The sequence below is a fragment of the Puma concolor genome, chromosome C2 (genome assembly GCF_028749965.1).
Source record: "Puma concolor isolate L17-30 chromosome C2, mPumCon1.1.hap2, whole genome shotgun sequence".
NCBI lineage: Eukaryota > Metazoa > Chordata > Mammalia > Carnivora > Felidae > Puma > Puma concolor.
The window spans coordinates 157120632-157146433 of NC_141675.1; the positions used below are offsets into that span (position 1 = coordinate 157120632).

General features: G+C 49.6%; 1 protein-coding gene across 4 annotated transcripts in view; it reads left to right on the plus strand.

The window, feature by feature from the left end:
- The window catches only part of PDE9A (phosphodiesterase 9A), a 90034-nt gene that overhangs the window by 39031 nt on the left and 25201 nt on the right, over window positions 1-25802 (plus strand). For 3 of the 4 annotated variants that reach the window (XM_086676054.1, XM_086676055.1, XM_086676056.1), the window contains 2 exons: window positions 23428-23482; window positions 24764-24834. In XM_086676054.1, the coding sequence (XP_086532180.1) occupies window positions 23428-23482; window positions 24764-24834 (126 nt within the window). Of the gene's footprint in view, window positions 1-13851; window positions 14277-23427; window positions 23483-24763; window positions 24835-25802 lie in introns of those variants that run through there. The other variant, XM_086676057.1, reaches the window with a different exon arrangement.

Sequence of the window (25802 nt, forward strand, 5' to 3'; positions counted from 1 at the left end):
TAAATTATGAATCCGGTGTCTTTAAGAGACAAGTATGCCCAGGTTTTCTGTGTACTTGGAATGAACTTCAGGAAGTGGTACCCATTCGAGCAAAGATTTCATCTAAGAATTTGTTGGCAGGATGGAGTCTGGGAAGTGCTGGTCATCCCCTTTATGTCCATGGCATTGGCGTGAACTCTGCTCTTCCATCCGAGATACCCGGAAGGTAGACCTTCTCCGTTCTCAAGTCAGTCTGATTTATACATTTTCTTGATTTCTTTTTTCTAAGAGCCGGCTTTGAGCTTCATTGGTTTTCTCCATTATTTGGTTCCTCTTTCACTGATTTCTCCTCTCATCCTTTTGATTTCCTTCCATTCCTTCCTACCCACTCCACATCTGGTTTGCTCCTCTTTTTCCAGCTTCTGAAGGCGGAAGCTTAGATCGTTAATTTTAGATCTTTCTCTTTTTTCTATAATAATTCGAAGCTAACGATAGCCCTCTAACTATAAGTTAGCGGTATCTCATAGATGTCGATGCGTTGCGTTTTCGTTTTTATTCAGCTCACAATATTTTCTAATTTACCTTGGGGTTCCTGCTTGGATCTATTTGTTATTTAGAAGCGTATTGTTTAATTTGCAGATGGTTGTGTATTTTCCAGTTACCTTTCTGTTATTGATGTCTCAGTTCATTCCACCGCGGTTAAAAGTGGACCCTTGGGGCGCCTGGGTGGCTCAGTCGGTTAAGCGTCCGACCTCGGCTCAGGTCATGATCTCACAGCTTGTGAGTTCAAGCCCCGCGTTGGGCTCTGTGTTGACAGCTCAGAGCCTGGAGCCTCTTCAGATTCTGTGTCTTTCTCTCTCTGCCCCTGCCCCGCTCACACTCTGTCTCTGTCTCTCAAAAATAAACATTAAAAAAAATTGTTTTTAAGTGGACCCTGGATGGCTCCTGTCTTTTCTAATGTATTGGAATGCATGGTGTGGCTTGGGGATTGTTCCGTATACACCTGAGGAGCATGTGAACCCTGCTATTACTGAGCGGAATATGCCACCGATATCAGTTAGGTCGAGTGAGTTGATAGGGTAGTTCAAGTTGCCTCCGCCTTCATTTCCTGTCTACTTGTTCCATCAATTGCTGAAAGCAGGGAGTTGAAATATACAAATGCCTTGTAGATGTATCCATTGCTTTTCTCAGTCTGTCAGGTTTGCTTCATGCGTTTCCCTTCCTGTTATTGGGTGCGTACTTGTTTAGGACTGTTCTGTACTCTCGATGGATCGATCCCTTTATCCTCCCAAAAATGTGGCCTTTGTCCTTGGTACTATTCTTTGAATGTCCTCCTTGTCTCATATTAATGCAGCCACCCCAGCTTCCTTAGGCTTTAGTGCTCACATATGATACCCTTTCCATCTTTTTATTTTACTGTGTCTGTGCCTCTGTAGTTGAAGCAGGTTTCTTATTGGCAACATTTATCAATCTTGGCAATTTCCGCCTTTCAACTGGAGCCGTAAAACCATTTACATTGAAAGTAATCATAGAGGGGCGCCTGGGTGGCGCAGTCGGTTAAGCGTCCGACTTCAGCCAGGTCACGATCTCGCGGTCTGTGGGTTCGAGCCCCGCGTCAGGCTCTGGGCTGATGGCTCAGAGCCTGGAGCCTGTTTCCGATTCTGTGTCTCCCTCTCTCTCTGCCCCTCCCCCGTTCATGCTCTGTCTCTCTCTGTCCCAAAAAAAAAAAAAAAAGTTGAAAAAAAAAAAGAAAGTAATCATAGATACAGCAGGGTTATCTTGCTGCTACCTTGCCACTCATTTTGGCTTATCTCATTCATTATTTTTTTAATTTTTTCTCTCTTTTCCTATGTCTTCTGGATACTGACCATCTTTTCTCCACTCTTGGTCTCTAAACTGTACTTCTTTGTCTCTTCTTGGCTGCCCTTGGTTTCACAATCGGTATCACCGACGTATCGCAGTCTTCCTTTAAATTGTGTCCTGCCACTTCTTGAAGGAGTGGGGTCTCGGAGCCGTGTGCTTGTGTGTGCCCCCACCCTGTGCTCTATGTCATACATTTTACTTGTGCGCTACGTATGTTTTTAGGCCCATAATCCACTGTTACTCATTTTTTGCTTTCAACAGTCAATTATATTTCTTTGTATAAATCCACATTTGCATTTTTTTTTTTTGCTATATTGTTGATCATCTGGATTTCGTTTTCTCCCATTAAAGAGTGTGGGTTCTGTCCTGGCAGGCAGTTCAGTTACTTACAATTCAGTTTGATGCCTTTGAGACCTGCCTTTAGGCTTTGCCAGGATGGTTGTAGTGGACCAGGATCCAGGGATAGTTCAGTCCTACTGCTAAGGCGTGATGCCTCCAGGGTGTCCCTTGAACTCCTGGAGATAAGGTTGGGGGTGTCAGGGGCTCATCATGTGGGACTTTGAAGGCCCATCAGGAGGCTGTAATTCCCGTAGGCAGAGAGGAGCATGGAGGCAGCGGGGGTGGTAAGGAGTGGCCAGATTCTGGCATGTTCTCCTTTTTTTATTATTAATGTTTATTTTTGAGAGAGAGAAAGAGAGTTGTGAGCGAGGGAGGGGCAGAGAGAGAGGGAGACACAGAATCCGAAGCAGGCTCCCGGCTGCGAGCCGTCAGCACAGAGCCCGACGGGGGGCTTGAAGTCACAGACCGCGAGACCGTGACCTGAACCGACGTCAGACGCTTAACCGACTGAGCCCCCCAGGCGCCCCCAGATTCTGGCGTGTTCTGAGGGAAGAGCCCTGCTTATTTCCTGACTGAGTGGACATGGGACATCAAAGAGGAGTCAGAGGAGCCTCCAGAGTCGCTGAGGGGACAGAATGGCACCCCCCACGTGGGAACAGGCTGAAGGCATCTGGCACACGGGAGGAGAAGGCGGCTCACGTTGGGACATCTCCTCATGGTGTGGCTGTGGGCACCAATGTTGAGTAGATGTGACTAGAGCCTGCGGCTCCCCCGTCCCCCAGCCCTCACTGGGGATGTGCCGTGGCCCTGCCAGTGATGGTGCTGGCAGTGTTTGCAACCTGGGCTCTGTGAGCTCACCAGGGAGGCAGGGAGCTAGCACGAGGGACCCAGGATGGGGCCCCGGGATGCCACACTCGGGCACAGGATTCCATCAGAAGAAGGACGCTGGCCGCTTGTCACCATCCAGAGTGGAGGGGCCAGAATAACGAAGCCTTTGAGGAATAACAAAGCAAAAAACAGTCCGAGTGTGCGGCTGCCCGGACAGGAATGAGCTTCAGGAAGGAAGCCTGGGGGGTGTGGCAGGCGTGCCCAGGTGTTTACAAGATTGTCTCTGGAGGAAGAATAAGGAGGGATTTTTGTGTTTCGGGGCCCAACTTGGACCCATGGAAGTGGGTCTGTGCTCCTTGAGGGAAAGAACTTAGCAAAAGCTGGAGTGCACCTGACCGTGTGTGGACTCACTCAGCCTCCCGCGGGAGCTGGCACAAAGGCATGTGTTCTCTGCAGTGACGGCGAGCGGGTGTCCTCCAAACGTGCGCATCCCCCAGCACCGTGAACACCCGCGCGGGACGGTCCGCGCTCGCCGTCTGCACACTGATGGGCAGGCTCACACCCTGGTGCACGAGGACCCCTTGTCTACAAATGCACAGTATCCCGGGGTTTTCCTCCGGGAAAAGAGTTGGTATCAGGTAGACCCCCGTGGTCCGAGCCTTCCTGAGACAGGTCAGGGAATGGCGCTGTGTCTTTCCGCCTGGAGCTTTTTCCGCAGATGGGAGCTCTCGGCTCTCGGCAGGAAATGCCCCTCCTTCGCCCACGCACCGGCCTTGCTTCCAGAGCCTCTCAGCCTCTCCCAGGGTCAGTCGTCAGCCCCGGCCTTGCCGCCCCGAGTGTGGCGGGAAGGAGCCCCAGCTGCCCGTGAATCAACAGGCCACGGTCACAATGGCAGGAAAAAGTTCAGGAAAGGAAGTAGGAGCCTGGGGTCCAGACTTCCATGCAGCTGCTGAGGCCCCTGGCCTGGCCTTTCCTGGGGGCCGCCGTCCTTCCCGCTGGCCCCACGTTTCGGTCAACGCTCCTACCTGGTCCTGGGGGAGCCCTGGTCTCTGGGGGCGGCGACAGCTACGTGTTGAGAGCCACGCTTCTCCAAGGGAGCGTCTTCAACTTTAGGACTGACAGCAGGTCCCCCCGTTCCCTGCCCATCCCTAGGACCGGGACACATCGCACCGCCCGGCTGCACCTCTGCTGGCCCCTCATCCGGCGGGCCGGTGGGGGCTGCCCCTGAGGCTGGCTTTCATTTCTGTCCCCCTGGGCAGAGATCAGGGGTGACTCCAGGCCTGGCTTCCAAGAGCTTCCTTGTCCTTGTTCCCAAGGACAGACAGAGAAAGTGAGCCGTGAGGACACATCAGAAGCACCCCCACGGAGCCTGCCTGTGGTTTTGCAAGTCACAGGTGACAGGTCGCCGGGGGGAGTGACAGGTGCTGGCCGCGCCTTGAACGTTGCCCAGAATTCCAGCAGGCCACACGCAGCCCTGTCCACGGGGCACTCTCCTGCCCTTTCCCTCCCCAGTTTAGTGCGAGATTCAGGGAGTCCCTGCCACAAGGGCCCGTCTGGATGTCCCCACATGTGCTTGCCTGCTCGGGTCTCTCCAAGACACCCAGCGCCCCAAACTTGCTCGCCACCGCTTACGAAACAGGAGTCACAGTGCCCGGGACTCACCCTGGCTGAGTGGTGGCTTGCTGAAATCCCAACACCGCAGAGCACTGCGGTGACGGACCCCGGAGCTGTTCTTCCAGGAGGGGACCAAGTGTATGCAAGGTCACCGCGGCCCAAATGCGGAACTCACACTGGATTCCGAAGACTCCGGACGGATACAAGAGCGTGCAACACCTCGCTGCTTGTTCTCCGATTGCACGTTTTCCTTGTGAGATAGAAATCACCAACATGGAACGCGCCGTTTTCACGTGACAGATTCCATGGTTTCTAGGACATTCATTTTGTTTTGTGCAACCACCACCACTGTCTAGATCCAGAACATTTCCGTCACCCCGCAAAAACTCCCGTGCCTATCGGCAGTTACGCCCATTGACTTCATCCCACCCCCCCCACCCCCCCCACCCCCCGCCGCCTGGTCCCTGGCAACCACCGTTGCTATGGAGATGCCTGTTCGGGATGCCTCCTGTGATGGAGTGCGCAGCCTTGTGCGTCTGGCGTCTTCCCCTGAGCAGCGTCGTCGGGCTCCTCGGTGTCGTACTGCGCTCCAGTTCCCGGAGGAGCCACGTTCTCGCGAGACGTTGGGCCGTGTTTTTTCATCAGCTGATGGCATCGGGGTGGGTTCCACTTAGGGCTGTTGCGAGTGATGCTGCAGGGAACGTGGGTGTGCACGTTTTCATGGGATGCACGTTGAGATGAGATATATTGGGTCAAATAAAATACTGACATTTTTTCAAAGTCCAGCCGGTGCCCAGCAGTGCAGAGCAGAGGCCGCTGGTGCCACGGGCGCCCACGGCGTCCTCCCACCCAAGCTCCCGGCCTGCCTGTGGACCTCCCGTGCTCAGGGCCCACCAGAAGTGGGGAGGGCTTGCCGCCCCGGGAGCAGTCCCCGCCTCGAGAGGGGGCCAAGGGACAAATGCACCTCGGCGCCCTTGCCTATGCTGGGAGGCCCTCTGAGGTGGCCGTCACGGTTGCCCAGGGGACCCCGTGACAGGCCTGTGCTGACTTGCCCTCCATGCACTCTCTTCTGTCCCTTGCCTCGGTCCCACATGCCCTCCAGGGCTTGCTGGGGTCCCTGCTGCACCCATCTCCCCGTCTGTGGGTCGGCTTCCAGGCACCAACCTGAGAACTGTCCCCAGTCCCTTGTCGGGTGAAATGGCCTCAGGACGGTTTCCTACCACACGGCGCCTCAGTTTCCCTGCAGAACAGGGAACCCACCCCGTGGGTTCTTGGGAGGACAGATGACAGAATTCGTGCACAGTGTTTAGCCCGGCGCCTGGCATGTGGTAGGTGCTCAGTTAACGGTAGCTGTCGTCGGTAACGACCCAGGGGCTGCGGTCACGCCTCTCTGGCACTGCTGACGTTTCCTAGGACAGGAACGGCCCTGGGGTCGAAAACGGCACGCGCCGCTGGCTGCTGTCCCCTGCGAGTCTGGTGCATGCCTGGAGATAAGCACAGCGTTGCTGATGAGACAATAATGCTCTTCGTAGTATTTTCCACCCTTAGCTCCGCTTCCGCCTGAAGAGCCTCCCGATCACGGCCTCGGTCACCCTGACGTGCGCCACTCCTGAGACACAAAGGATAACCAGCCCTGCTGCCCTGCCGCCTCCAAGGGGCTTACCCCACTCCCGCGGGGTCCTCACGGGATTGCACGACCCGGTCCCACCAGCAAAGGCAGTGGCACCTAGCACGTCGCTGCCAGACGCGCGGGCATCACACAGTCATTCGGGGCCTTGGGGACCCGTGTCCTGCCCCCAGAATTTGGTGACGCAGAAATGGCGGGGTCCGAACATTACCTGGAGGACCCCAGGGAGGCTGCCGCTCTGAGCGCTGTCTGCCTCTGGGCACGCGTGAGGACCTGGCAGAGCCACATACGCCCGCATCCCGTGCGGCTGAGACACGCGCACGCCCGAAGCGCACAGTTTGATGAACTCGATGACAGCACCCACGCGTGTAACCCCCATCCCACCGAGATGAAGAGCAGTTCTGTCACCCTGAAAAGTCCCCCGTGCCTGCTTTCAAGTCAGTGCCCACTTAGGAGACCGCTGTTCCAACTTCCATCAGCACAGACCACGTGGTCCTGGTCCGGAGTTTCGCGGGAGCACAGTCATTCCGTAGATGCTGTTCCGTATGGGGGACTCTGTCGGTGTCATGTTTTTAAGACGCATGCGTGTAGTTTATTAACTTCCATGTTGCGGAGTAGTGTTCCACTGTGAGTTCCCTGCCGCTGGCTCTCCTGTTGAGGGACGCTGGGTGCTTTCAGCATGCACCGCTGTAAAAATCGTACAGATCTTACTGTAGGCATCTCTGTCCGTTATCTTGGGCCGTAACCATGAGCGATGTCGCTGGTTCATATGGCAAATGGATGCTTGGCTTTATAAGAAACTGGCCAACTGTTTGCCCCAGTGGTCGTGCCGCATCACATCCTACCAGCCGTGTGTAGGTGAGCTGGGAGCTCCATGTACAACCCAACACAACGTCTCAGCTTTTAACTTTTTAGACATCAAGTAGGTATAAAATCATATTTCATCATGGTCTTTTTGGTTTTATTTTTTTTTAATGTTTATTTATTTTTGAGAGAGAGAGTCAGGAAGGGGCAGAGAGAGAGGAGGACACAGAATCCAAAACAGGCTCCAGGCTCTGAGCGGTCAGCACAGAGCCCGATACAGAGCTCAAACCCACGAACCTCAAGATCTTGATCTGAGCCAAAGTCGGACACTTAACTGACTGAGCCACCCAGGCGCCTTTCATCATGGTCTGAATTCACATTTCTCAGATGACTTAATGACTGTTGAGCATGTTTTTACATGCTTATTGGCTGTTTGAACATCTTTGTGAAGTGTCTGTTCTATGTGTTTTGCTCATTTTGCAAACAAGCGTGTGTCTTTTTGTTTTTGTTGTTTTTATCACTGGTTTGTAGGAAACTCTCTATATTCTGGATATAATTCATCTGTCAGATATATGTATGGCAAATATTTTTTCCCCCTTCATGACTTGCCTTTTTAATTTTCTTAATGAGAGCATTTGATGAGCAGAAATTTTTAACCTGATAAAGTCTAATTTAACAAGTTTTTTCTTGTATATATTGTATTTTCTGTGTCTTCCCTATGAAACTTTCTCCTACCCCCAGGTAGAAGAGATAAGATAAATTTTTAGGAGATTTGAGAGTGATAGCTATTATGTTTTGGTCTATGATCCGTTAAAAATTTTTTTGAATGTTTATTTATTTTAGAGACAGAGAGACAGAGCACAAGCAGGGGAGGGGCAGAGAGAGCTGGAGACAGAATCTGAAGCCAGTTGCAGGCTCTGAGCTGTCAGCACAGAGCCCGACGCAGGGCTCGAACCCACGAACCGTGAGATCATGACCTGAGCCAAAGTCAGACACTTAACCGACTGAGCCACTCAGGAGCCCCAATCTATGACCCAATTTAAATTAATTTTGTGTGTGGTGTGAGGTAGGGATCGACCTTTTTTTTTTTTTCCCTGTATGTATATTCAGTCATCATAGCACCACTTGTTAAAAAGACTTCCTTTTTTCCATTGAATCACTTAGACACTTTTCTAGAAAATTATTTGTCTCCATGCATGGGCCTCTTTGTAGTCTTTCTGTTCTGTTTCATCCACCTGTGTGTCTATCTAGACACCAATAACACACTGGGCTTGAAACCAGGGAGCCTTCCACATTTGTGTTTCTTTTACAGTTATTTTGGTTATATGGGCCTTTTTCTTTTCCCTACAAATTTCAGAATTAAGAATCAACATGTCAGTTTCTTTTTTAAAAAGCAATCTATGACTTTGATTGGGATTGCATTCAATACAGAGGTTAGTTTGGGAAAGCTAACATCTTACCAATACTGAGTCTTCTAACCCATGAACATGGTACATCCTCCACTTACTCAGGTTTTCCTTAACTTGCCTCAGCAAAGTTTTTTAGCTTTCAAGATGAAAGTCCTGCATATCTTTTGTTAAACCTATTCCATGGCATTTTCCGTTTTCCAGTGTAATTGCCAAGGGTACCTGAATTTAATTTTCCATTTGTTTTCTGCTCATTATTCTAAAAATACAGCAGATTTTCGTATATTGACCTAGTATCTTCTGACGTTGCTTAATTCATTTCTTAGCTCGGGTAGTTATTTTCTAGATTCCTAGGATTTTCCATAAAAACAATCATATCTTCTGATAATGGAGACACTTTGACCTCTGTTTGTTTTCTATCTCTTTCACTTGTCTTGTGGCCCTGGTTGAAACTCTGATACAATTAAGTAAAAATGAGGGCAGGCACCCTTCCTTTATCCCAGCCTTAGGAGAAATGCGTTCACTCTCTCCACCAAGTGTGACATGAGCCACAGGTGTGTTGTAAATGCCTCTTATGGGGTTGAACATGTCTTCTTCCCCTAGGTGCTAATAAACATGTTCCATCAAATGTTCTTTGACAAAATTCTTGGTAAACTGCATCAGGTGTTATATTTGCATCTGTTGAGATGGGTTGCGGCAATCTTTTTATTCCTGGGTTTCTGATGTTTTTTTTATCATTAACAGGTATTAGATTTTGTCACATACTCTTTCTTCATCTAGTGGATGATCATTTGATTTTTCTCCTTTATTCCATTCAGATAGCGAATTACGTTGACTGATTTTTAAACGTTAAAACAACTTTGTTTCTCCATGATTGCTGCACTTGTATTCCTTGAAAAATACTTAGGAATGAGTTTTTTAAAAGGTATACAGGATCCCTACCCTGATGTAACATGTATTCTCTTTTACATATTGCTAAATTTGATTTCCTAATAATATTAATAATTGTTAAGGATTTTTGTGTTAACGTTCAAATGGGATACAGGTTTGTAACTTTTTTCTTGTAATGGCTTTCTTATGTTTATATATGGTTATAATGGCCTTATAAAACATGTTGAGAAGGGCACCTGGGTGGCTCAGTCAGTTAAGCGTCTGACTTGAGCTCAGGTCATGATCTCACAGCTCATGAGTTCAAGTCCCATGTCAGGCTCTGTGCTGACAGCTCAGAGCCTGGAGCCTGCTTCAGATTCTGTGTCTCCCTCTCTCTCTGCCCCTGCCCCGCTTACACTCTGTCTTTCTCTTTCTCTCTGTCTCTCAAAAATAAGTAAACATTAAAAAAAATTGGGGTGGGGGCACCATGTGGCTGAATCAGTTAAGCATCCAACTTCATCTCAGGTCATGATCTCATGGTTTGTGAGTTTGAGCCCCGCGTCGGGCTCTGTGCTGACAGCTCAGAGCCTGGAGCCTGTTTCGGATTCTATGTCTCCCTCTCTTTCTGCCCCTCCCCCACTCACACTCTGTCTCTTTCAAAAATAAAATAACGTAAAGAATTGCACGCTCTTCTAACTGAGCCTGCCAGTCGCCCCTAAAAGTAATTTGTTATGGTTACCTACATGTATGTCATTTCGGGTGCTTGTATTTACCCCTGTAGATTCCAACTTCTAACTGGTGTTTTAGGCCTTCAGCCTGAAGAATTTCTTTTTTCTTTTAACATTTCTTGCAGTGCAGAACTGCTAGTGACTGACTCTGTCAGATTTACTTATCCAAACATATTTCTGTTTTGCCTTCCTGTTGAAAGATGGTTTCTCAGGGTATAAATTCTGCATACGTGGTTTCGTTTTGGTCTTGTATTTTGAGGGAAGTTCAAAGATGTTGGATCCTTTTTTTCTGCCTTCGTCGTTTCTGACGAGAAATCAGCGTTTCCTTTATCATTATTCCCCTGCAAAGAACGTGTCCTTTTTTTTGGCTACTTTCAAGGTGTTTTTCCTTTGTCTTTGGATTGCGGCAGTTTGATTATGATGCACCCGGCCCTGGTATTTTTGTTTGTTTGTTTGTCCTACCTGGTATTTATTGAGTATCCATGGTCTGTAAACTCGGGTTTTCTCCAAATTTGTGAAATGTTCAGTTTTATTTCTTGGAATGCATTCTACGTGGCATTCTATCTCACCGTTCCTTCGGAGATTCTAATTGCACGTATGTTAGAAATTTGCTATTATCCCTCAAGTGGTTGGCTCTGGGTGTTTTTTTTAATGTTTTTCTTTGCTGCTCTTCAGGTTGCATAATTTCTGTTCATCAGTCCTCAAGTTTCCTGACTCTTCTGTTCACTCAAACTGCTGTAAGCCCATCCATGAATGTTTGGAGATATACTTTTAAGTTCTACAGTTTTCATAGGATTCCTCGTCATAGATTTCTGTCTTGAGAGTCTCCATCCGGTACTATCCACTAACATCCTTTTCTCACAGTCCTTGGACATGACTATAATTTTGCTTCATTAAAAGTTTGGTCTGCTAATTTCAACATACGCATCATCTTGGGCTTCTGGGGGGTGATTTTTCTTCTTGACTGCATATCACATTTTCCTGTCTCTTTGCATGTCTCTTTTTTAGTGTAGACTTACACTACGAATAAAACATTGCAGAGACTCTGGATTTTGTTATCTTCCTCTGAAGAGTGTTTGTTTTTGTTTGAGCTGGCAGCTAAATTGTTGAGTGATCACTTTGGTTTGGGGGGAGTTGTTTTGGTTTTTTTAAGTTTATCTATTTTGAGAGACAGAGAGAGAGAGAGAGAGAAGCCTGGACTCAGACTCCAAGCTTTGTCTCCCATGTGGGAGCACTGATATAGACATATCAGTGCTAAGCTCTCTCACCCTACTAGGCACATAAATGTGTAATTCAGAGATGGATTAGGGAAGGAACAAGGGAGTTCTTACAGAACTGGTCACTCCCAGCCACAGACTTCCTTCTTTGAGAGTTATCCCTTTCATTTCCACTTTCTCTCTGACAATCCCAGGCTCTGCCCTCTGAACCCTCAACCCCGTGAACCTGCAGCTTTCTGCTTACATTCTAGCCACCCCACACTGCAAGCTCACTCCACAAAAGAACTTAGGAACCGTCTTCCTTCCTTCTCTAGCAGCCCAGCCATGGGGATGTACCATAGTTTATCTAGCTAGTCCCCCATCATGGATATTTATGTCGCTTCCCATCTTGGGCTGTTACAAACAGTAAGTTAGCCATTTTCCATTCTTCTTGCTACAGCCCCTACAACCGTGTGCGATGTGTTCGAGTCCATAGATGGAGCGAAACCTTTAGTCTGTCAGTCTTTATAATCTTTAATAGATTTTTGCAAAAGCCTTGTCTTTTCTACTATAACCAATTCGTTTATTGGGTCAGAGTTTCTCCTGCAGAATTCTCCCCGAAATTAATCTTGTGACATTGTTTTGATATGTGCAGGTTATCATACGGTGGACAGAGTCCCAGCAACATGTACAGTCCACTGCTTGTTGCCAACTTCAAATCCCTCTGGGGCATCCTCACTAGAATATCATACCCACACCCTTCTACCTCAGAAGCACAGCGCACCTCGTCAACCATGGGGGAGGGTGTTTCTGAGAGAGGAGAAGTGTGTGCAGAGTATATTTCCCGCATGGGTGAGCGCCATCCCGCCCCGTCTTCGCAGCCCTAAATGGAAACATGACCCGGGTAGGGCAGGATGAGTTTGGCCACGTCATGACTCAAGCTGCTCGCTTTTATCACCCAGCCACATCGGGTTACCCAGAGGATTAAATGACCGATCTGTGCAAACCACGTAGGACAGTGCCTGGGCCATAGGAAGAGCTCAGTACAGATTGTTGTGGTTGCTGCAATCTATAAAACAATAAAGGAAAATTGCACTGCTGGCTGCCCCAGAGGCAACTCCCCTCACGGGTAAGTTGTCTTGCAAACTAAGCCTAAGGAGGAGAGAAGGGCAGAGAGAGAAATCATGTCCAGACATCTGGGACCAAATTAAACTATGCAGAACACCAAGTCCCCCTCTCCAAAACCGAAAGGGGAAAAGGTCCACCCTATTCCTGCCCCTGAGGTGCCATGGGTCCCTAACGACCCTGCACGTAGCCCGGGCAAGACGCTAACAAGATATGCTCCAGAGTTTCAGATGTGGTCATCAGAGTCCTTTGGGCCACCTTGCTTTCTGTTACATCTGACGGCTAACAGGAGACAAAGGAATCACTCAGGGTCACCACCAGTCACAGGGAAGTGTCCCTTTGGCTGCCAATAAACATGAGTGATTTCTCGGTCGGACAGACCCTGGAAAGGGCACCTGTGCCTTTAAGAAGCAAGGTGAGTTCACTGTTAATCATATATCTTTACTGTGCTCCTGGGTTATTAGGGAAACATCCTCATTCTGCATGTCTGTTTTATGATGTCCATAAACACTGAATTGCCGACGGCTGTGCCCTGGGCCAGAATGTCCTCTCCCGGCTAGAAGGGCTGGGGGAGGGACATCAGAGCAGGGGTGAGTTCACCCCTCTGCTTCCCTGGAGAAGGGTGGTGACACTCCGAGAAGGAGGGACGGGGCAGGGGATGGGCAGGGGCGGGCGGGGACTCCCCTTCCCTGTCCCCCGAGGCAGAGCCCTGGACAAGAGGGACAGAAATGTGCACCTTCACTTCAGGGCCTCGGGGGCATCTCTTTGGTGCCCACTAATGGGCATCGTTTTCCCCGGTGCGAAGTAAGATACCCCTTTCTGAAGGGAGAACACAAGAGTCTTGTTTTGTAAATGCTCTGGGAGAATGTCTCCAGTCTGTGTTTCTGGAAGGATGCTCAGCGTCTCACCCCACTGCTCCCGGGTGAGACTGACGAGGGGAAACACCGCTCCCGCGTCACAGGAGCCACTGGAGCACGGCAGTGGCATCGTGCGACACCGGCCCACTCATCCGAGAGATGGTTCTGGCCCGAACTCGCAAGCACCCCACGCGTGCCGGGGGTCAGTGGCGGGGCCGAGGTCCCCACGCTGCCTGCCCTCGGATTGCGGGTTTGGAGGCCGGCGTCCTAGGGCGCAGTTTGTGGTCACTTGCCCAGGGGAGAAAGGCACAGGTGCAGACCGGCTCAGGTGTGTGAAGGAGGACGAAAGCCCGGCCATCACCGTTATTCTGTTCAGGACAAGATGGAGAAGCGCCCCGGCCAGCTCGCTGCCGATCGGGTTAGCGCATCGTGTAAACCACCCCTTAGAGGAGGAATTATCGGTTGGGCTGTGCTGTCGATCAGTTAAGCCAGATTTCCATGTCGTTCCGTGGGGGGGGGAGACTCGGGATTTATCTGAAACAAGTAAACAATTCCTGGAAGGACTGGGAGAGGCGGGGGCGGGTTCCGAGAACCGTGTGCAGCGGCCGAGGCGTCGTCGGGCAGCGGCGGACTCTGCCCTGGTCACTCGCGGGAGCCGCTGGCTAAACGGCGTGGGGGAGGGTGCCCGGCCTGCCCCCGGGCGTCCCCTTGGCTCTGTCTCGGGGGCCGGGTCCTGGGGCCACTCGAGCGCAGATCGGGGCCTGAGGCTGCGCTGATCTGGCAGCGTCCTGGCAGCCAGACCCGGGCTCCGCCAACCTCCGGGGTTGCCCTGGAACCAAACCAGAGTCGGCCGTGGGAGACAGTCTGCCAGCCACGGCACGTCCCCGCCGGCGCCGGTCGCCTGGGAAGCCCCCGGACACGCGCCCACGACGCCCTGAAGGCAGCCCAGGCCTGGCGAGGCGACGGGGAGCCTGCCGAAGCCTGTGTCCTGAGCGCTGGCCGTCGGGGCAGCCAGATCCTTTGCCTGTGCTGGAGCCACGGTGAGCCGGGAGCAGCGTTCTCCGCCCGGCGAGCGGGCTGCCCGCAACTCTCAGCTGGCTCTCCCCAGCCTCCGTCGCGTGGGGCGGCGGTGGTTCATCCGGGCCTCCCGTCCCCTCGGAGCCTCCTTTCCACACCCCCCGTTTTCCAGCCCCGAAGTGCCCGGCCGTCCGCGTCGCTGCTGGCCGCTCTCAAAGCGATTCAGAAATTCTCAGAGCTGGGGCCCCCGGGCGGCTCCGTGGGTCGAGCACCCGGCTCTTGACTTCGGCTCAGGTCATCATCCCGTGGTTCGTGGGATCGCGCCCCGCGTCAGGCTCTGTGCTGTCAGTGGGGAACCTGCTTGGAATTTTCTTTCTCTCCCTCTCTGCCCCTCCCCTACTCATATGCTAGCTTGCTCGCTCGCTCGCTCTCTTTCTCTCAAAATAAGTAAATAAACTTAAAAAAAAAAAAAAAAAAAGACGGAGCGCCTGGTGGCTCAGTCGGTTGAGCGTCCGACTTCGGCTCCGGTCATGATCTCACAGTTCGTGGGTTCAAGCCCCGCGTCAGGCTCTGTGCTGACAGCTCGGAGCCTGGAGCCCGCTTCGGATTCTGTGTCTCCCTCTCTCTCTGCCCCTCCCCTTCTCACACTCTGTGTCTCTCTGTCTCTCAATAATAAATAAACGTTAAAAAAAAAGTTTTTTTCAAAAAAAGAATTTTTCAAAGCAAAAGACCTAAATACGCTTTAATTTTTAAAATTCAATATGTGCCATGCCACATTTAGGAGAAAGAGGTGAGTTTCCTACATAATGTCAGATTTTTCTGAGTCCCAACCGGGAAGGTTGGGAATAACTGACATTTGTGATTGAAAACTGCTTGCTGCTCCCCCTGATCCAGGGGTTTAGAGCCATCAGAGGGTTCCAGAGTTGCCAACAGAATGCAGGCAGGATGTGCCCCCCACCCGGAGCTCAGCCTGTCCCCCAGGGGCTCACCAGGACAGGCACTGAAGGGAGGGAAGGGTGTCCAGGAGGGCTCGTGGCTGTCAAGGACCCGCAGTGATTTAATGACAATGGCATCCGATGGCTCCCACGGGCAGCGCTTACCGTGGGCCCGGCGCTGGCCTGAGGACTTCCCACATGCGAAATCACAGTTCATTTTCAGTTCTGAAATCCACCGGGAGGAAACGCTGGCCCTCTGTAGGAGTCCCAGCGAGCCTGGTGGGGAGGGGAGGCATCCACTTCCTGATCAGGGCTGTTTGTGGATGTGCGGGTGTGGTTGGCCTTTGCGCACATAGGCATTTTTGCCTCTTTCCCCTTGCAAAGAATGCAGGCCGTGTGAGTATCTAAAGCACGCAGGAGCCACGGTGCCATGGCGTGATGGTGCCTGGTGGCTGTAATCACCCAGAGCTCGGCCTCCTCTCGGGCCCCCTCTGAGAACAGTGGACGTAGAGGCCTGAGTTGGGCTGACGCATAGCTGTTAACAGAAACCAGAACACCCGTGTCCCTCCCCGGGACTGAACCAGAGATGGGAAGGTACAGGATGAGGGGACAAACATCTTTACTAGTGCTTTTGGGCTGGACATTCGATTTAGGCATTAAAATCCAGAAACGCTCAAAGGATACGATGTCGAGAGTCCAAAGCAAAAAGGAAAATTGCTCCTTAACTTTTCTATTCCATTCTATCATATTTTTTTTATCAAGATTTTTATTTTTATTTTTTTGAGAGAGAGTGTGTGGGGGGGGTGTGCATTTGATCAAGGGAGGGACAAAGGGAGAGAGAGAAAGAGAGAGAGAGTGAGAGAGAGAGAGAGAGAGAGAGAGAGAATCTTAAGCAGACTCCATGCTGAGCGCGGGGCTCAGTCTCAAACCTTGAGCTCGTGACCTGAACCGAAATCGAAAGTCAGATGCTTAACCGACTGAGCCACCCAGGCTCCCCTTGGCTTTTTATTTTATTTTAATTTTCCTTAATGTTTATTTATTTTGAGACAATGTGAGAGACAGAGCACAAGCGGGGGAGGGGCAGACAGAGGGAGACACAGAATCCGAAGCAGGCTCCAGGCTCTGAGCCATTAGCACAGAGCCCAATGCGGGGCTCGAATTCACAAACCGCGAGATCATGACCTGAGCCAAAGTCAGATGCTTAACTGACTGAGCCACCCAGGCACCCCAGCTTTTTATTTTTAAATAATTATAGAATAGTACACAGTTGTAAGGAAAGGTACAAGAGAGCCCACGTACCTCTTACGCATTTTCCCCTGCGGTAACATTTTTGAAAACACAGTAAGATGTCACAGCCGCGCCCGGTCGATACAGTCCAGATGCACAACATTTCATCCCCACCAAGATTCTTCCTCCTTAATCCCTGACAGTCAAGGTGTTCCCCGTGTCCGTGGTGTTGCCATTTCAAGAGCGTTCTATAAATGCAGTCACTCGATAGGTACCTCTGGGGATTGGCTTCTTTTACTCAACATAATTCTCTGGAGATCCATCTGGGTTGTTGTGCGGATCACTAGTGTGTTCAGTTGTTTTTCATAACCCAGTTTGGGGCTGTTACAAACAAAGCTGCCGGGACCGTCATGTGCAGGTTTTCGTGTGGCCGTAAATTTTCATTTCTCTGCCCCGGGGAGCAATTTCTCAATTGTACGGTGCATGCATATTTAGTTTTTTCAGGAAGCTGCCAAACCATTTCCCAGAGCGGTTGCACCGTTTTGCATTCCCTTCAGCAAGGTGTGAGTAATCCATTTCTCCCCATCGTTACCAACACTTGGGGTTGTCATCGTTTTGTTTTTTTTTTTTTTTTTTTAGCCTTTTTGACAAGTACGCCGTGACATTTCACTGTGGTTTTAATTTGCGTTTCCTAATGGCTAACGACGCCTACGCTTGTGCTCCCTCTGTGTTTGCTTCAGGAAAACGTCTGCTAGTGTCTCCTGCCCGTTTCAGATTGGGCTGTTCTGTTTTTGACCGTTAAGGGGTTTTGAGGGGAGGGGGTTGTCTGCAAAGTTTATTTCACAGAGCTTACTTGGAGTTTTGATGGCTCTTTTCACGTTCTGCATTCAAGTCTCTGTCGAGTGGACTTTGCGAAGTATTTCCTCCCAGACTGTAGCCTGTCCTTTCGTTGTCAGTTTCCCAGTCCCGCTCATGGCCAGAGCTTTACTTCTTTTTTTTACTTTTTTATTTTATTTTATTTTATTTTATTTTATTTTATTTACTTTTAGTGTGTATTTATTTTTGAGACAGAGAGGCAGAGTGTGTGTGGGGAAGGGGCAGAGAGAGAGGGAGACACAGAATCCAAAGCAGGCTCCAGGCTCTGAGCTGTCAGCCCGACGCGGGGCTTGAACTCACGCACCGTGAGATCGTGACCTGAGCCGAAGTCAGACGCTTAACTGACCGAGCCACCCAGGCGCCCCAAAGAGCTTTACTTCTGACGAAGATCACTTTGTTCATTTTCCCTTTTATGGATCGTATTTGAAGCGTCAAGTCCAAGAACTCTGCCTCCCTCAGGAACCTGGAGATTTTCTCTATTTTTTTCCTAACAGCTTTATAGTTTTCTATGTTCCATCCACGGTCCATTTCACGTTAATTTTTACATAAACTGTGAGGTTTAGATCGAGTCTCATTTCCCTGCCTGTGAGTGTTCAACTGCTCCAGCACCATTTGTTGCAAAGACGGTCTTTCCTGCATTGGATTGCTTTTACACGCTGGTCAGAATCAGTTGGGCATATTTGTGTGGGTATAACTCTGGGTTCTCTGCTCTGTTGCACCGATATCTGTGTCTACCCCTCCGCTCGTATCACACGGCCGTGATTAGTGTCACCGTACACGGAGCATACCTCGTTTTCTTGTGCTCCATTTCATTGTGCTTTGCAGATATTCTTTTTTTTTTTTTTTTTTACAAATTGAAGGTTTGCATCAAGCAAGTCTGGTGGCACTACTTTTCACAGCCTTTGCTCACTGCATGTCTCTGTCACGTTTCAGTCATTCTTGGAATAGCTCAGGCTCTTCCATTTTTATTGTATTTGAACGGCTGCCATCTCATGATAAAATTGTAACGGATGAGGAGTTGCTTGTTAGGGATGAGCAAAGAAAGTGGTTTCCCGAGGTGACATCTACTCTTGGTGAAGATGCTGCGAAGATTGTTGTCAACAAAGGATTCAGAATAGTACCTAAAATTCATTGAAAAAGTAGCAGCAAGGTCTAAGAGGACTAACTCCAGTTTTGAAAGGAGTCCTACTGTGGGCAAAATGCTTTCAGACTGCATTGCTTATCAAGAGAAACCTTCGCGAAAGAAAGACCCACAGCCTGATCAGTCAGCGATCGTCCATATTGAGGCAGGACCCTCCACCAGCAAAAGGATTGGGACTCACTGAAAGCTTAGACGATAGTTAGCATTTTTTAACAAAAAAGTACTTTTGGAATTGAGGTATGTACATTTTTTGGACATAATGCTATTACACACCTAACACACTGCAGTGCAATATAAACATAACTTTTACACACTAGAAAACCAAACAGTTCATTCTGACTCAGTTTATCGTGATGTTCAAGTTCGTTGAACCCAAACGTACAATATCTCTGAGGTCTGCCTGTCATAGGTCTTAAACTCAGATAGACTGATTCAGTACACTTTATCTTCTTTTTAAAAACAGTTTTAAGTCTTCTAATTCCTTTGCATTTTCACATAAAAGTCAGAATCGGGGCGCCCGGGTGGCTCATTCAGTTAAGCGTCTGACTCTTGATTTCGGCTCAGGTCATGATCTCACAGTTCTGGGATCAAGCCCCGCATCGGGTTCCGCATTGGCATCGAGGAACCTGCTTGGGATTCTCTCTCCCTCTCTCTCTCTGCTCCTCCCCCACTCACACACTCCTTCTCTCCTTCTCTCTCTCTCTCTCTCTCAAAATAAATAAATAAATTTTTAAAAAGAATAATTGTGTCTCTTTCTACAAAAATCTTGCTGGAGTTTTGACAAGAATTATGTTAAACCCATTTATGAGTTTGGGGAAAATTGACATCTTTACTATATGGAACCTTCCAAACCATGAACATGGTATGTCTCTCCCTTTATTTAGATCTTTTTTTATTTCTTTCATCAGTGTTTTGTAGTTTTCATCATACAACTTCTGCATATGTTCTGTTATATTTATACACAAGTTTTGGGGTTTTTTTTCTTTAATGTTTATACAGTGGTATGGTGATTCTAATTTTGGTGTCTACATGGTCATTGCTATGTATGTAAATACAATTTTGTATATTTATCTCCTATTCTGTGACCTTGCTGAACTCATTTATTAGTTCTAAGAGTTTTTTGTAAATGCCTTGGAATTTCTGGTGTAGACAATCATGTCATTGGCAAATGGGGACAGCTTCGTTTCTTCATTTCTGATCTGCTTTGCTTTTTCTTGCCTTGTTGCACTGGCTAGAACTTTCAGCACTGTGTTTAATGACAATATTAAGAGTAGACATCCCTGCCGTGTCACAGTTTAAGCAAGAAGCAGTCAGTCTTTCACCATTAAGTGTAATGTCAGCTGTAGGTTTTTGGTAGATGTTCTTTACCAACTTAAAGTTCTCCTCTATCCCTGCTTTTCTGAGTTTTTTTTTTTTTTAATGTTATGTATTTTTGAGAGAGAGAAAGGGAAAGAAGGAGAGGGCCCAAAAGAGAGGGAGACACAGAATCAGAAGCAGGCTCCAGGCTCTGAGCTGTCAGCACAGAGCCCGATGCAGGGCTGGAATCCACAAACTGTCAGATCATGACCTGAGCCAAAGTCAGACGCTTTACCAACTGGGCCACCCAGGTGCCCCTTATGAGAGTTTTATCAAAGGAACAGATGTTAAATAGTTTTTCAAATGTTTTTTCTGAATTGATAGATCATGTGTTTTTTTCTTTAGCTGTTAATAAAGTAGATTGCTTTCATTGATTTTCAAATATCAAAGCAGCCTTGCATCCCTGGAATCAACCCCATTTGTTCTTAATGTATAATCCTTTCTACATTTTGTTGAATTCTAATTGCTAATATTGTGTTAAGGTTTTTTGCATCTATATTCATGAGGAATATTGGTCTGTAGTTTTCTTTTGTTCGGTTGTCTTTTTCTGGATTTGGTATCAGGTTCATACTGGCTTCATAAAATGAATTGGGAAATGTTCCCTCCTCTTCTGTTTTCTGGAAGAAATTGTTTAGAAATGTGTTAATTCCGGGGCACCTGGGTGGCTCAGTTGGTTAAGCGTCCAACTTCAGCTCAGGTCATGATCTCATGGTTCGTGAGTTTGAGCCCCGCATCAGTGCTGGCAGCTCAGAGCCTGGAGCCTGCTTCCGATTCTGTGTCTCCCTCTTTCTCTGCCCCTCCCCTGCTCGCTCTCTCTCTCTCTCTCTCTCAAAAATAATAAATATTAAAAAAAAATTAGAAATGTGTTCATTCTTCTTCAAATGTTTGGTAGAATTCTCCAGTGAAACCATCTGCCCCTGGAAATTTCTTTGGGTAGAGTTTTAAAAGTAGAAATTCATTTTCCTTAATAGTTATAGGCTGTTCAAATTACCTGTTTTATATTGGGTGAGTATAGTCATTCATGCTTGTTAAAGAGTTGCTTCATTTTCCTCTAAGATTTCAAATTTGTGTGTGTCAAGTCCCTTATCCTTCAGGATTTGTAGCCGTATCCCCTCCTCTTCCTAATATTGCAAATCCGCGTCTTCTCTGTGTGTTATTTTTGTCAATCTTGCTAGAGATTTGGCAACTTGTTGATACTTTTAAATAACCAGCGCTTGGCTTCATTGATTTTCTGCCTTGTTTTACTAGTTGTTTTTTTTCTCCATTGATTTCTTTTATTACTTCCTTTCTTCTGCTATTGTGGTGGGTTTATTTTGCCCTTCTTTTTCTAGGCCGTTGGATTAGAGTCCAGTCTTTCCTCTCTTCTAATGTAAGCATTTAGTGCTATAAATGTCCCTCTCAGCACTGCATTAGCTATGTCTCACAGCTAAATTTGGATATATATTGCATTTTCATTTTCATTCAGTTCAAGGTCTCTTTTGTTTCCTTTGAGACTTCCTCGTTGACCCCTGAATCACTTAGGAGCGTATTGTTTCATTTCCAAGCGTTTGAAGATTCTCCTACGATTTCTGTTACCAACATCTGGCTGGATTCTCTTATGGTCAGAGACCATACTCTGCATGGTTTCAATTCTTTTAAATATTTTGAGGTTTCTGTGTGGTCTGTCTTAGTGTGTGCTTCCTAGGCATCTGAAAAAAACACGTGTTCTGCTGTTGTTAGGCGGTGTGGTCTATACATATCGATTGGTTGATAGACTTCTAAATTTATCTCAAGACCTCGAGATCATTAACCTTCGAAGGCTCTGTGCGACACCATTTTCGCCAAAGATTTCGGAGTGATTTAAAATTCCGCTGAGTCCACCAAGGAGGCCTGTGAAGCTTTCTCACCGGTGGCTCTTGCTGGTAGAGTCGCTGTGTCTCTCCCCTGGGGTAGGAGTAGGCTCCCTGAAGGACAGGGCCCCGGATCAGCCAGCAGCTCCACCAAGGGCTCTCTTAAAGTTTCCTGGATGACGTTTTCACTCCTCTAATAGTGTCTTTTTTTTTTTTTTTTTTTTTTTTTTTGAGACAGAGAGAGACAGAGCATGAGCAGGGGAGGGGCAGAGAGAGAGGGAGACAGAGAATCTGAAGCAGGCTCCAGGCTCTGAGCCATCAGCACAGAGCCTGATGCGGGGCTCAAACTCACAAACCGTGAGATCATGACCTGAGCAGAAGTCGGACGCTCCACTGACTGAGTCACCCAGGCGCCCCATACGGTTTCAAAAGATTTAACAAAACATCGTTTTTCTTCTTCTCATCGGGTCTCAGAATGCTAATGCCACAGAGAACCTTGGTCCATCACCCTTGCATTCGGCAGGTGAAGGGATGAGAGGTCTCAAGAGGCTAATCTAGATTGTTTTTTAAATGCTTTTCGTGAAATTAACGTGCGTTCATTATAGAAATATATTAGATCTAGAGAAACAAAAGGAAGAAAAAAGTGCACATATAATCTCACAACCAACGTGTCTCCTCCCAATGTCTTCAAAAATGAGAGCCCACGTTTGCATTACTGGTTTGCAATGTCTCTCTCTCTTTTTCTTTAACCACAGATGTGAACGTTTTCCAAAATATTATTTCTGATAGCAGACTATTTCCACAGGACAGATGGGCCATCATTTACTTAATGTCCATTTGATGGGCACTTGGGCTTTTAGAGTCCCCGCTAAGTTCAGTAACACTGTGATGAATGCCTTCTGTGTACATGCGTATGTTCCTTCCTAAAAATGGAGACTGCAGATCAGAACGTGGGAACGGGAGCTTTTTTTTTTTTTTTTGTGGCTTTAGCACCCCACTGCCAAACCGGATAATTGAGATTTCGTGTTTGTCTGGGCAGGTTTGGTTTGCTTTTCATTCGTTTTGGTTTTAGGCATAGAGCCAGCAGAGATTACGTGGCTCAGGAGTAAGTCCTGTGCGGGTTCTCGGTGTTTTAGGGCGTGGACGAACAGCCACCTGAGGCCAAGGCGAGCGAGCCGTCCCCCTTCCCAGGAGAGAGAGTGCTGGAAAGAACAGTGCCGTGAGCGTCTGTGCCTTCCTATGAGGCATCTGGCGCTGAGCCCAGTCAGGAAACAGGAAAGCTGGCAGGTTATATTCAGCCCGGGACCGGGACCTTGTAAAACCATCACGCGGCCCAGGTTTACGTGCAGGAAGAAACTCGCTCACCCTGGCCCACTTCCTCTCGCCAGGACCCACCATGAGAACGCCGTGTTTTACGTTTGGAGCATGCCTTGAACTTGCTTTGTCCTAGTAATTGCCCCCATAAAATGGAGCGGGGCACTAAGTGAAAACTTCCCGTATTTAGAGACCCAGTCCTGCCTGCTTTTTATGACTCGTGCTGACTCCGGCAGGACCAGCTCTGCCAAGAGGCCACTTACACGCAGGTTGGCGGGAGCAGGACAGGAGGGAAGAGCGTCTGAAGGTGGACGGGAAGACCCCAGGCCCTGGGGAGGCCCCGCGTGCTGACCGTGGGCCGGAGCGTCCCCCCCAAGGTAGCCCAGGCTGCTCCCTGCCCCGGTGTCACCGTCACCCGCCACGACATCCCAATTCAGGCCACAGCGGTCCGCGGACTTCTCCCTTTCTCCATCTGCCTTTCTCTTTTGGTCTGCAGAAAAAGAAGAATTAATCCAGAGCATGCTGACCCAGGTCGTAGAGCAGTTCTCAAGGTACAGAATCTTCTAGACACATAGTCTCTGCAGAGGTATGCTTTTCTGCTCACGGCAATGGTGGGGCCTCGCTTGGAGGCCGTGCTGGCCGGCAAGGCTCCGGCACGTCGCTCACCCGGAGGGGCGGCCTTCCAGGGGGAGTCCTTGCATGACCCCCTGTAGCTGAGCCAGCACGGGTGGGACCCAGGAAGCGCTCGCCATATACCGAAGAGCAGGGCCGCTGGGCGCTGGGAGCGTGAGAGCTCATGCTGCTGACAGGTCTCTCCACCGGCTCTCCTGGGCTTCAGAGGTCAACCTACAAGAACTGACACCATTTTTGTTCTATTCACTTATTTTTTATTTTTTTTAATGTTTATTTTTGAGGGAGAGAGAGACGGAGTGTGAGTGGGGGTGAGGGGGAGGGGGCAGAGAGAGGGAGACAGAACCCGAGGCAGGCTCCAGGCTCCGTGCTGTGAGCACAGAGCCCGACGCGGGGCTCGAACCCACGAACTGCGAGATCACGACCGGAGCCTAAATTGGACGCTTAACCGACCGAGCCACCCCGGCGTCCCTTATTTATTTATTTTTAAATGTTTTATTTATTTTGAGAGAGCACAGGGAAGGGGCAGAGAGAGGGGGAGAAAGAGAATCCCAAGCAGGGTCCACACTGCCAGCACAGAGCCTGACGTGGGGCTCGAGCCCACGAACCGTGAGATCATGACCTGAGCTGAAATCCGGCGTCGGGCGCTTGACCAACTGAGCCACTCGGACACCCTGAATTGACACCACTTTGAAAATGGGCCTGAAAACAAGCATTGCCACGGAGACCCTGTGTAGACATGGGCTTCCTTCCGCTCCGAGTTGTCCTGCCTGTCCCAAAGTGATGCTTTCCGCCCTTGGTTATTTCGAGGTGGCATCTTGCCGACCAGGGGCATGTGGGTGACACGCCCTCAAAGCCCAGGCATTGCTGCGCCAAACAGGCTGGGCCCAGAAGGGACGCGGCGGGTTTGTGAAGGGGTCTCTGCCCGGCCAAGCAGGGTGCAGGGCGAGGGCCGTCCCCGCCCAGGTGTGGGGACATGAACACACCCCGTGCCTTCCGTCACGGAAGGACGTCAGCCGAGGGCGTCTTCCCCCCTCCGCCCGACCTTCAGACACCTTGAGCTCCTGGAGAGCAGCCCCTCGCCCCCCTGTGCCCCCTACAGGGGTGAGCCTGCCCGCGGGAGGGGTTCGGCAGGTGACCGCCAGGCCCATCGTAATTTTGAAGAGTTTAAGACTTATGTGTTGACTCGTTTTCATTCCTAGAGCGTTTAAGATCAACGAACTCAAAGCCGAAGTCGCGAATCACCTGGCCGTGCTCGAGAAGCGCGTCGAACGTGAGTGAGCTCCCTGCTTCTCTCTCCTTGTCCTTTAACCTCTGCTTAAATTAGCCACCTAACGGCCGGTGGTGAGCGGCGAGGGGAGTGAGGCGAGGCTGGAGGTGAGCGCCCGTGTCTTTGGTGCCCGGGCGAGAACAGTGAGCACTTCCTGTCGGAACACGTGACACGGTCCACGTGCGCAGCGGCTCGGGCCACGGTACGTGTCCAGCAGCGGTGCGTGGCAGCGTGTCTGGGTCTGAAAGGGGCAGAACGAAACCGCGGAGTCCCCCAGACCAGCCCCCCGGAGACGAACTTGTGCTGAACATCTTTGTGCCTCTCTTTATGCAAACGAGGCCTGCCGACGCCCTCCCTGACGTCACGATTAGTTCTGGACCACGTGTCCATGTGTACCAAATCATCACCTCCTGCTCCCCAGTCACCACCAAGGCAGCAGAAAAACTACCAGGAAGCACAGGAGAGTGGGTTCGGGGCTTGACTCAGGGCCCAGGGTGCCCAGGCCTGCACCAGACCCCGCACACCGGGAGAGCCGGCCCCGTGACACAAGGTTTATTAATGCCAGGTCGTGCCAGCGACCCAGAAGGCTCGAAGCTAAAAACCCAGGCTTTTCTCCGTGCCACTCGGGACGTGTGCTTTATGCGCATTCCGTACCAAAACCGTTGGGGGGAAACGTTGAAATGCAGCTCCAGTCATATGTGTCTTTAAGGAACTTTCGTTAGCTCTGGAGCCGAAGGAGGGCCCTGCCTCCCCAGCCTGTGCTGTTGCCTCTGCCCCGTGAGACCCCTTCCCCCCATGCCGGCACCCCGCCTAGAAAATCATCCCCAGAGGCTCTCCTTCGAGGCACCCTGTGACTCGCAGAGGCGCCCTGGGGCTCCTGGAGGGGGTGGCCAGGCTCGCAGGGGGTGCTAACCACGAGTCAGGCAGCTGTGACCAGTTGGGGGCCAAAGCCGCTCCTCGTGGGTGGACTC